The 12,552-nt window shown below is 37.2% G+C and overlaps 1 protein-coding gene across 5 annotated transcripts in view; it reads left to right on the top strand.

Moving 5' to 3' along the window:
• CUL4B (cullin 4B) overlaps positions 1 to 4,328 on the top strand; it is a 40,521-nt gene extending 36,193 nt beyond the window's left edge. For all 5 annotated transcript variants that reach the window (XM_043571289.1, XM_043571290.1, XM_043571291.1 and 2 more), the window contains 2 exons: positions 1,355 to 1,507; positions 4,232 to 4,328. In XM_043571289.1, the coding sequence (XP_043427224.1) occupies positions 1,355 to 1,507; positions 4,232 to 4,327 (249 nt within the window). In that variant the 3' untranslated portion in view covers position 4,328. The remainder of the gene's footprint in view (positions 1 to 1,354; positions 1,508 to 4,231) is intronic.
• Positions 4,329 to 12,552: the final 8,224 nt, after the last annotated feature.

The following is a 12,552-nucleotide window of genomic DNA, read 5'->3' as shown; positions in this document are numbered from 1 at the left end:
AAAGAAGGTTTCATACCTGTACTATTGGCACTAACGTTTTCTGTGCTTATATTTAGCTCAGTATATTTCAGTACTTGATCTTGCAGTTTTTTGGGGTGGGGGGGGGAAGTACACACAACTGGGCCTGATACTCAAGATAGTTCTGTATTCTGCTTTTTTTGCTTAACATTAAGTCTTTAGAATATTCTATGCCCTTAAATATCTTCATAAAATGTCAAGTGGCTACACAGTGTTCTTTTACATGGCCATTATAATTTATTCAACCAATGCCTGCTGGACGATTAAATTCTTAATTTCTTAGTGCTGTAAACAAAACTGCCAGAAATATCTTTGTACTTTAATCTCTCTGAGACTTCCTTTATGATAAATTCATGGAGGTACATATTTTTTGGGGTTAAAGAGTACGAACAGTTTAAGAATCTTAAAACTGATGTTGTATTGTGTTCTAGAAAGACTGGACTAATTTATACTCTGTCTAGCAACAAGAATGCCTGTCTTACTGGTGCCCTCACCAGCAGCACTACAGATTGTTTTACTTTTTAAATCTGCACCAATTTGCTGGGTGAAAACTCTGGATGATTTAGTTAGTATTTCTTTGATTAACAGTGAAGTTTTTGTTTCTGCTATTTGAATTTGTAAGGGACTTGTATTGTGGAAACAAACAACTCCGGCATTTCCTGACATCATTTGGTTTCAGTTCCAAAGGTTTAATGCAGTACATGAGTAAAAATTTTAATGTGAGACAGAGGGCAGTATCTCAGACAAGTTCCTGTTTTATACACATTCACATCAAAGGTGTCATATTCCCTTAGAAGATTACTGTGTCCTTTTACAGCATTTATGCTGTATCAGAAAGAAATGGGCTGCAAAAAGCCCAAACTCTTAGGTGCTAAAGATGAACATTTTTGCCTTAGCATTAAAATTGATAAACTGACTCATAAACAACCTAAATTTCTGGTGGTTTTGAACACTATAATAACTTAACACTGCATTTCTGATTTATGTATTATAAAATAATTTTTAAAAAGTTTGACTCCAGTTAGTACTATACTTTAAGTCAGAGATCAGAGTCCATCACTTCTACGGAAAAGCTAATGTCATACAGAAATCTGGTCAATAACCCCTTATGACACATTAACCAATATTGGCATTACTTCATTGGTACAGGACAATATAATTAGGACAGAAAGGTATTGTTTTGACTGTCATCGTCTGTATTTATAAGCATTCTGTAAATAATTAAATATATTTAAATCATTAATTAACAGTATGTCATGGCCCTAAAATTTTCAGTTTGTGTAAGCAAATTTCACTTCAGGTGTAGTTCCTAAGTTTGAAAAAATTTTGTTGTTAGGTTGAAGAACAAGCAAGCACTACAGAAAGAGTATTTCAGGACAGACAGTACCAAATTGATGCTGCAATTGTTCGAATCATGAAGATGAGAAAGACGCTTAGCCACAATCTTCTTGTTTCAGAAGTGTACAACCAGTTGAAATTTCCAGTAAAGGTAGGTACTTGTATATTTTTGTATTGAGCTTGTTACATAAAAAGAACATGTTAGATTTTCAGACACGAATCTTTTAAGTTATTTATTTTGAGAGAGGGAGAGAGAATCCTAAGCAGACTCCGCGCTGTCAGTGTGGAGCCCAGCGTGGGGCTCAAACTAACAGAGATCGTGACCTGAGCTGAAACCCAAGAGTTGGACGCTTAACCAACTGAGCCACCTAGGCGTCCCCAGACATGAATCTTAAAAACATAGATTGATTTCTCCTGCTCATATATCTGTGATTCCCCCCCACAAAAAAACACTTTGTTATCATATGTGGATAGCTGTGACAACAGGGAAAACTATTTATAAGAGCTCTTCTTATACCTGAAAGTTTAGCTGCTAAATGCAAAATTTTCAGGTTCATTCACATTATTTCTTTTGATCTTGTTTTATTTTTGTTTATATTTTCTTTTTGAACTACTTTGATATTTTGACAGATTTGGTTATTTTCAGTTATAGCTTGTTTTATTTAGCTTATGTAAGTGTCCATTAAAAACTATTGAGACAGGGGTTCCTGGGCGGCTCAGTCAGTTGAGTGCCTGGCTTCAGTTCAAGTCATGATCTCACTGTTCATGAGTTCAAGCCTCGCATTGGGCTCTGTGCTAACAGTGGGGAGCATACTTGGGATTCTCTCTCCCTCTTGTCTGCCCCTTCCCACCTCAAAATTAATAAACTTTAAAGAAAAAATTCTATACAGATAACTAGCCATCATTAGGCATCTTTTTGAAAAGTTTAGCAGTTCTGGCAACCTGAAATTGGTCATTAAATGGACATGTTCCAGTGTAGATGTTCAATATTAAAGAGGCTTAGACAATGTGGTGTTTTACTGGCCTATTTTTCAAATTTTTTTTTGAGAAGATTTCCAAACCTTTGTTATGATAAAGACTTCATAGAGTTTGGATAAACTCTTGGCTCTTGAGGTTCTCATGACCTTTAGGCTTAGGTAAATCACTTCGTCTTGTTTTGTAAAATGGGGATAATCTATTTAAATCGTAGGTTTAGGGGCGCCCGAGTGGCTCAGTCGGTTGGGCGTCCGACTTCGGCTCAGGTCAGGATCTCGTGGTCCGTGAGTTTGAGCCCCACGTCGGGCTCTGTGCTGACCACTCAGAGCCTGGAGCCTGTTTCGGGTTCTGTGTCTCCTTCTCTCTCTGACCCTCCCCCATTCATGCTCTGTCTCTCTCTGTCTCAAAAATAAATAAATGTTAAAAAAAAATTAAAAAAAAATCGTAGGTTTATTGTGAGGCTTAAATGAGGTATGATATATGTACAAAACTTATTAGCTTTGGGCCTGGCATGTAGTAAGTGCTCATTAGCAATTAATGTTAATAAGACAGGCTTTCTCTCTTCTCCAAATCTAATACTGCCTTCTCGTTACCACACTCTTACCCGTATGCTCTGCCTTACAACCATTTCACCTCCAGCCAAAGAGATCACTGGTGCTACGGCAATTAAAGGATTTCTGTAATACTGTTTTTTGGCTTCCCCATCAGACCACTTTCCTTCTTCAGCCTTCTCAAGTGGCCATTTTATGCAATCTGAAAAACAATTAGCAAGATTACATTTTTTTTAATAGGCTAGATACAAAAGACAATGAGATTTTGTCATCCAAGAGCTAAGAATGCAAACATGAGAACAAGTTATAAGCTTTCTTGATTTTTCAACCATAGGTAGAGTTCAGACATCCAAATTGTTTATAGTAGATAACAGGTAAATCTTAAACCTGAAATACAGAGACCTGAATAATGAAATGGAAATTCACTTATCAGACCATTTGTTGTAGTATTTTTGTAAATAGTGTTTTCTGCAGTACATTTTTAAAATCTTAATTTATAAAAATACAACCTGACTTTGAGAACTACCTTTTGCCCAAATTTAAGGTCTACTTAGTCTTTTCAGACTCTCTTAGCAAAACTAAATAGCATTCTGGTTTCCTAAACTGTAACGTATTCCTCCTGTGAAGTTACGATAAGTTAGTCTTTTGTATTTGTGCACAGCATAGCTGGTTCTTTTTTTTTTTTTTTAATGTTTTATTTATTTAGAGAGAATGCAAGCAGGGGAGGGGCAGAGAAGGGAGAGAGAATCCCAAACCCGTGCTGACAGTGCAGAGCCTGATGCAGGGCTTGAACTCATGAACCGTGAAATCATGACCTGAGCCAAAATCAAGAGTTGGACACTTAACCAATTGAGCCACCCAGGCTCCCTGAAAATAGCTGGTTCTTAAAAGACTTCCTTTGGGTTGCCTGGGTAGCTCAGTCTGACTCCAGCTCAGGTCATGATCTCATAGTTTTTGGGCCCCATGTCAGGCTCTGTGCTAACAGTTCAGAGCCTGGATCCTGCTTCAGATTCTGTGTTTCCCTTTCTGTCTCTGCCCCTCCCCCACTCGTGTTCTAGCTCTTTTTCTCAAAAAATTAAAAATAAACATTAAAAAAAAATTTAAAGCTATCTTTAAAATAGAAAAGTAACAGTATTGTATAATGATATGACAAGATGTGACAGTATATGTATAGTATAAAAACATTTCTTAATCTGGTTTTATTTTCATTATATTTTTTCTCTTTAAAAAAGTAAGGAGATAAAATACATTAAATTAGTCAGCCAAAAAAAATTTTTAATGGGGTGTTGGTACATGGGCTTGAGCCAATGATGATGAGGTTTGCACTGAAAATTTGCCTTCTTTTACAGCCTGCTGATCTTAAGAAGAGAATAGAATCCTTAATTGATCGGGATTACATGGAAAGAGATAAAGAAAATCCAAACCAATACAATTATATTGCATAAACATTGGCCTCTGAGTATTTGGTATCATATACAGTAGCAGTGGATAAACTAACCTGTTGATCCTGTATTATTTGACTTCTTTTATACTACCAATGACCAAATGAAGCAGTGTAATGGAAATAGTTGAGTCGACTTTTTCAGTGGTTAACATGCCCATTTAAAGAGTTAATACTTAACCTTTAAGAAGAATGTTGTTGAACTCTTTGCATGTTATTTAGTATGATGTGCAGAAAATTCTTAAGAAAGTACCTGGTCTTCATGATTCCTCTTTGGAACTGGGGAAGAGGTCCCTAAGGCTATTAAAAAAAAAGAGGGGGGGGTTCTTATACACCATTAATTATGAAGCAAAAGGTTTATTTGCTTAAAATGTCATTTAAAGATACTTAAACTGCATGCAAACTTTATTTACTGTACAGAGTTCTGGATGTATTTATCAAATAGAAAAACCACCCTGGACTTGGTTGTTCACATGTTTTGTGATTTCCCTTGAAAAGAAAAATAAGTTGTCGTAGCTATTGATATTTTACTAAGTAATGTTCTGTTACACTGAAAGGGATGTTTAAAAAAAACTTATTTGGAAACAGGTTTTCAAGTAGAGGGACAGTTGCTTATGTAATCTCTTGTATATACACATCCTAAGGTGTTCCATCTATGACTGTGGGATGTGTGTATATGGCTTAGCCCTGAGTTTACTGTTCTGATTAACAGGTACTTATAAAAATAGATGAAATAGAAAATTGCTGATCAGCTGTACTGGAAGATATGGTAAGAGAGAAAAAAAATCCAACTCGTCATATGAAAAGTGAATACAATATGAACATTGCAAAAGAGACCAAAACCCATGCGTTTTGTAAATTTTTACAGAAGCAAAAATCATCAACTAGTTTCCAACTTCCTTTAGACTTTAATGTTGTTTGGACAGTTTTATCTTTAACTTGGACCAATTGTTAGATTGTTACAGGCTTCCTAGGATTTAGCATTCCTATTTTCTCTACCAAAGTTTTTTTGGGAAGCACCCCAACTCCTTTTTGTTGCTAAATAAACCTTTCATCCTTCTTCTGACTTCCTAAAGACCTAGATATAAAGGTCCTCTCCCTTTGTTTTCCCTATATACCTCCTAGTCAGGAATTCCAAAATCTGTATTATGTTCATCTTACTCCTTTCAAAATTTCTTGAAGAGTTCTCATAGCCAGCCACTGGACATCTACTTTTCAGGGGAATGTCCTAGGATTGTTCATACATAGAAAATAGCAAAAGTATTGTTATTCAAATTGGTAATGTGAGTAAAAAGGCTTCTCTGTAGCATCGGTTGGTTTTTTTTTGTTTTTGTTTTTGTTTTTGTTTTTTTGCTTGTTGGTTTTTCCTTGAGAATTGATCTTGGAGGAGAAGCAGAAAATTTGGGTTTTTAAAAATCAGAATTGCTTTGATGTTTTTGGCAACAGTAGATTTCCTTGACTATTTGGAGCCATTAGAAAAAATACCTAGATCCTAACCATCAACTGAGGAGACGTTTGGCTCTTGTGTCTACTATTGTTTTCTTGAGTTCTCAAGACCTGTGACCAGCTGTTATTAAAAAGTTGCCTGTTTCTCTGATTGCATCAACTTGCACACTGTTAACAATATGTGGTATTTAGAATGCCTTCCTGATTATTTTTGAGTGTGGCCATTGTCTATATTTTCTCAGCTTCTCCCTGGTTTCCTTGCATGAGCTCATCTGACAAGGAAATGCAGTTATTTTGTTTGTCCTCTCTCCACACTGGACCATCTCTGTCAGTGTTCTAACTCATCCCAGGTGGTCTCTGAGATATACAGACTATCCCACAAGACTCAATAGTTACTCTTAGGGAATTTCTAGGTAGAATTGGTTCCTGTTAGGAGGAGACTCTTGGTGTCACTTTTGTTATCTTGAAAGCTGGTCCCTTCCCTGAGGCTCTTAATTTTTTGAAAACTTGATGCTGTTTCAACTGAAAAATTGGCAGGACTATTAAAAAAAAAGTTGAAGGGAGCTGTTTAAGAAATTGACAAGTAATTGCAAAAAACATTGGGTAATTGTGACTTTCAGTTGTTCTGTATCAGTTAAATTTTTGTGCTCTTTTCCCTGTGTACGTGGTGGTTCTATTTTTCTCCAATAAAACTTTTATTTAAAAAAAGTTTCTGGAGAAGATCTTTAAAACTGAAGTATTGTAAGAAAGTTATGAAACCACAGAACTTTGCATCTTCCTAATGACTTCATGCATTCATATTTGTCAATTTTGTTATTTAAAATTTTCTCTCTTTTATGTTTGTGGTGGTTTGGTGATAATGCTATAGGAATGTGAAGGAGGGTGAGTCAAATTCTCAGGAATTCTCAAGGTGAGTATTTATTCTTAAGTGTCAGTATTGTAGAAAAATCAAGTGCAAGTATAAACACGGTTTCATTCAAATTCTCAAAAGTTTTATAGTTTCATAAAGTCACCATGAAACTAGATTTACATTGAGGGAAGAATAAAAGATAAAATACTTTCGTTTTTAGTAACGGCACTTGATCTACCTTTTCTATTCATATGAATTCTAGGTCATATACTCTCACTGTTAAGATGCTCCTCGAGAACCTTACCAAGCCAGGAATCAGGAAGCTTTTTTGAACCCAGTTTGTGAGTCTGCTGAACAGTCTTAACATGAGGTCTTGCCATACTCTTGAAAATTCTTATCTTTGTACATGTGTGTACAGTTCAGGAAACTAGTTGATGCTGTTTAGGCAACTGTGTCTCAAGATTTTCAAAAGCTTGTTTTTTAATCTTAGTATCCATACATCTTTTTTTACATTAGCTTTTTTTTTTTTTTTATTTTAGTGACCATTCTGATTTATGCTGTGAATGGCAGGACGTGTTATAAATGTGTTCTGTTCCATCATCTACATAAAATTGCCAAAGTAAATTGCCCATTAAAAAGAAAAGAGCAGGGGTGCCTGGGTGGCTCATTTGGTTGTGTCTGACTCTTGATTTTGGCTCAGGTCATGATCTCACGGTTCGTGAGGTCAAACCCCTTATTGGCCTCTATGGTGGCAGCGTGAAAGCTGCTTGGGATTCTCTCCCCCCACTTCTCTCTGCCCTTCCCTCACGCTTGCGCTAGCATGCTCTCTATCAGGATAAACGAACATTAAAACGTATTTCTATGTATTTTGTTCTTTTTTTGATGCTCTTGCAAATTGAATTGTTTTCTTTATTTTTCAGATTGTTCATTGCTAGCACATACAATTTTTTTAAATCTTATTTTTAAGTAATTTCTACACCCAACATGGGACTCAAACTCACAACCCTGAGATCAAAAGTTGCATGCTCTACTGACTGAGCCAGCCAGGTGACCCATACACAATTTTTTTGTGTGTTTATCTTACACCCTATAACTTTGCTGAATTTGATTATTGGGTCTAATATATTTTTGTGGATTTTTAAGGATTTTCTATTGTCTGTGAATAGAGTTAAGTTTTTGCTTTTTCCTTTCCAATGTGGGTGTGTTTTATTTCTTTTACTTGCCTACCTACTATCTCTGTCTGGAGCTCCCAATATGATGTTGAATAGAAGTGGCTAAAGCAGGCATCCTTGTCTTGTTCATCATCTTAGGGGGAAAGCTTTCAGTCTTTTGCTGTTAAGTATGATGTTAGCTGTGGGTGCTCCACAAATGCTCTTTATCGTCTTTTATTCTTAGGTTTCTGAGTTCCTATCACTAAAGACTGTTGAGATTTGTCCAATGCTTTTTCTGCATCAACTCAGACAATTGTGATTTTTTCCCTTTGTTCTATTAAATTGGTGTATTACGTCTATTGGTTTTCATATGTTGAACCACCTTTGCATGCCTGACATAAATCCCACTTCATCATGGTGTATAATCTTTTTAATATGTTGTCATTTTGGGTTGCTAGTATTTTGATGAGGATTTTTGCGTTATATATTCATAAGGGATATTGATTGGTCTGTAGTAATCTTGTGTCTTTGACTTTGCTATCAGTTGAAATAGTTACACAGTGTTATTTCCTCTTCTGTTTTTTGACAACTTTGAGAAGGGTTGGTGTTAATTCTTTAAATATTTGCACCAGTGGAGACATCTGGTTCTGGGCTTTTCTCTGGAGAAATTTTTAATTCATTCAGTCTCTTTGCTCATAGATCTGTTCAGGTTTTCTGTTTCTTCTTGAGTCAGATACAGTGTTTTGTCTCTAGGAGTTTGTTGATTTCATTTTGGTTATCCAATTTGTTGGTGTACAGTTCACAGTGGTTTTTAAAAACTTTTTTTTAACATTCATTTATTTTTGAGAGGTAGAGTGTGAGCAGGGAAGGGGCAGAGAGAGAGGGAGATAAAGAATCTGAAGCAGCTTCCAGGCTCTGAGCTGTCAGCACAGAGCCCAGCACGGGGCTTGAACTCACATACTGTGAGATCGTGACCTGAGCCGAAGTTGGTGCTTAACCCACTGAGCCACCCAGGCACCCCTGATGATTCTTTTTGATATATCGACCTTTAATATATATTATCGTTCCTTGTCTCTTGCACAGTTTTTTACTTAAGAGTTCATTTTGTCTGATAGTAATAGAGCCACTCTAGCTCTCTCTTGGTTACTGTTTGCATACAATATCTTTTTCCATTCTTTCTCACAACCTTTTTTGTGTTTGGGGTCTAAAGTGAGTCTCTTGTAGACAGCCTGTAGTTAATGTGTTTTTAATCCATTCTTCCAGTCTCTGCCTTTTTAAATTGGAGACTTTAAGCCATTTATACTTAAAATAATGACTGATAGGACACCTGGGTGGCTCAATCATTAAGCATCTGACTCAGCTCAGGTCATGATCTCATGGTTCCTGAGTTTGAGCCCTGCACCAAGCTCTGCTGACAGCCTGGAGCCTGATTTGGATTATGTGTGTCTCTCTCTGCTACTCCCATGTTCACACTCTTGTCTGTTTCTTTCAAAAGTAAATAAAACAGGGGCGCCTGGGTGGCGCAGTCGGTTAAGCGTCCGACTTCAGCCAGGTCACGATCTCGCGGTCCGTGAGTTCGAGCCCCGCGTCAGGCTCTGGGCTGATGGCTCGGAGCCTGGAGCCTGTTTCCGATTCTGTGTCTCCCTCTCTCTCTGCCCCTCCCCCGTTCATGCTCTGTCTCTCTCTGTCCCAAAAATAAATAAATGTTGAAAAAAAAGTAAATAAAACATTAAAAATTTTTTTAGGGGTGCCTGGGTGGCTCGGTCAGTTAAGCTTCCAACTTCAGCTCAGGTCATAATCTCACAGTTTGTGAGTTCCAGCCCCCATAGGGGTCTCTGCTGTCAGCGCAGAGCCCGCTTTGGATTCCTCTCTCTCTCTCTCTCTCTCTCTCTCCACTCACTCACTCTTCTTCCTCTCTCCTGATCACGCTCTCCCTCTCTCTCAAAAATAAACATTAAAAAATTTAAAAAAAAATTTTTTACATGACTGATAAAACTGCCATTTTGCTGTTTGCTATATATCTTATACTTCTGTCAACACCTTTATTACTGTTTTTTGTGTTTGGTTTTTTTTTTTTTTTGTAGTATACTGGATCGATTCCCTTCTCATTCCTTTTCTCCGTCATTCTAGTTATTTTCTTGGTGGTTAGGGGTTTGCAATTGACATCTTAAATTTACGACAGTCTAGTGTGAATTAATACAAACTTAGCTGCAATAGTATACAAAAACTGTATACAACTCTGCCCTCCTCCTTTGTGTAGTTATTGTCACAAATTATATCTTTATATGTTGTACGTCCACTAACATAGAGGTAAAATCCTTTTCATGTTTCTTAAATCAGTCTTAAGTAGCCAGTTAGGCATGAAGTTGAAAATAATTATCAAGGAGTGAGTTGTTTCACGTATTTAAGTATTTTGTGATAATTAAAAGTCCCTGGGGGAAAAAAAAAATTAAAAAAAAAAAATGGGGCACCTGGGTGGCGCAGTCGGTTAAGCGTCCGACTTCAGCCAGGTCACGATCTTGCGGTCCGTGAGTTCGAGCCCCGCGTCGGGCTCTGGGCTGATGGCTCAGAGCCTGGAGCCTGTTTCCGATTCTGTGTCTCCCTCTCTCTCTGCCCCTCCCCCGTTCATGCTCTGTCTCTCTCTGTCCCAAAATTAAATAAACGTTGAAAAAAAAAAAAATTAAAAAAAAAGTCCCTGCTGTACATAACAGTATTTTCTTGCTGTTAATTACTATGTAATAGAAGTTATTTTTTAAGACATTTTCCAGACAATTTTTAATATTATGTATATCTATTTCATTGTTTGTTTATTTTTTATTTATTGTCAAGCTAGCTAATGAGTGTAGTCTTGGCTTCAGGAGTAGATTCCCATGATTCATCCCTTCCATATGCTACCCAATGCTCATCCCAACAAGTGTCCTCCTCAATGCCCATCACCCATTTTCCCCATCCCCCCAACCCCCACTCCCATCAACCCTCAGTTCTCTGTATTTAAGAATCTATTATGGTTTGCCTCCCTCTTTGTATCTTATTTTTCCTTCGCTTCCCTTGTGGTCATCTGTTAAGTTTCTCAAATTCCACATTGAGTGAAATTATATGATACCTGTCTTTCTCCGCCTGACTTATTTCGCTTAGCATAATAACCCTCCAGTTCTATCCACATTGTTAGATAAAGATTTCATTCTTTATCGTCGCTGAGTTTTCCATTGTGTATATGTAGCACATCTTTATCCATTCATCAGTTGATGGACATTTGGCCCCTTCCTAATTTGGCTATTGTTGATAACGCTGCTATAAACATTGGGGTGCATGTGTCCCTTGGAATCAGCACTCCTGTTATGCTTTGGATAAATTCCTAGTAGTGCGATGGCTGGGTCACAGGGTTATTCTATTTTTAGTTTTTTGAGGAACCTCCACACTGTTTTCCAGAATGACTGCACCAGTTTGCATTCCACCAACAGTGCAAGAGGGTTCCCATTTCTCCACATCCACGCCAGCATCTGTTGTTTCCTGAGTTGTTAATTTTAGCTGCTCTGACTGGTGTGAGGTGGTATCTTCATGTGGTTTTGATTTGTATTTCCCTGATGATGAGCAATGTTGGGCATTTTTTCATGTGTCTGTTAGCCATCTGGATACCTTTTTTAGAAGAAGTTTAGTAAGTTCTTTATAGATTTTGGATACTAACCCTTTATCTGATATGTCATTTGCAAATATCTTCTCCCATTCCATTGATTGCCTTTTAATTTTGTTGACTGTTTCCTTCACTGTGCAGAAGCTTTTTATCTTGATGAGGTCCCAATAGTTCATTTTTGCTTTTATTTCCCTTGCCTTTGGTGACATGTCAAGTAAGAAGCTGCTGTAGCAAGGTTAAAGAGGTTGCTGCCTGTTTTCTCCTGTAGGATTTGATGGTTTCCTATCTCACATTGAGGTCTTTAATCCATCTTGGATTTATTTTTGTGTGGTGTAAGAAAGTGGTCCAGTTCATACTTCTGCATGTTGCTGTCCAGTTCTCCCAGCACCATTTGCTAGAGACTGTCTTTTTTCATTGGATACTCTTCCATGGTTTGTTGAAGATTAGTTGGCCATACATTTGTGAGTCCATTTCTGGAATCTCTATTCTATTCCATTGGTCTATGTGTCTGTTTTTGTGCCAATACCATACTGTCTTGACGATTACAGCTTCCTGGTAGAGGCTAAAGTCTGGGATTGTGATGACTCTTGCTTTGGTTTTCTTCAACGTTACTTCAGCTATTCATGGTCTTCTGTGGTTCCATACAAATTTTAGGATTGTTTGTTCTAGCTCTGTGAAGAATGCTGGTGTTATGTTGATTGGGGTTGCACTGAATATGTAGATTGCTTTGTGTAGTATTGACATTTTAACAATATTTGTTCTTCCAATCCATGAGCATGGGATGTTTCTCCATTTCTTTGGGTTGTCTTCACGTTCTTAAGCTTTCTATAGTTTTCAGCATACAGATGTTTTACCTCTTTGGTAAGGTATATTCTTAGGTATTTTATGGTTCTTGGGGAAATTGTAAATGGGATCAATTCCTTTCTATCTCTTTGTATTGCTTCATTATTGGTATATAGAAATGCAGTCGATTTCTGTACTTTGATTTTATATCCTGCGACATTGCTGAATTCATGTATCAGCTCTGGCAGTTTTTTGGTGGAGTCTTTTGGGTTCTGCATGTAGAGTATCACGTCATCTGCGAAGAGTGAAAGTTTGACTACTTGTTTGCCAATTTTGATGCCTTTTATTTCATTTTGTTGTCTGATTGC

The sequence above is a fragment of the Prionailurus bengalensis genome, chromosome X (genome assembly GCF_016509475.1).
Source record: "Prionailurus bengalensis isolate Pbe53 chromosome X, Fcat_Pben_1.1_paternal_pri, whole genome shotgun sequence".
Lineage (NCBI taxonomy): Eukaryota > Metazoa > Chordata > Mammalia > Carnivora > Felidae > Prionailurus > Prionailurus bengalensis.
Note: the sequence above shows the minus strand (reverse complement) of the source record. Positions and strands in the feature narration are given on the sequence as shown.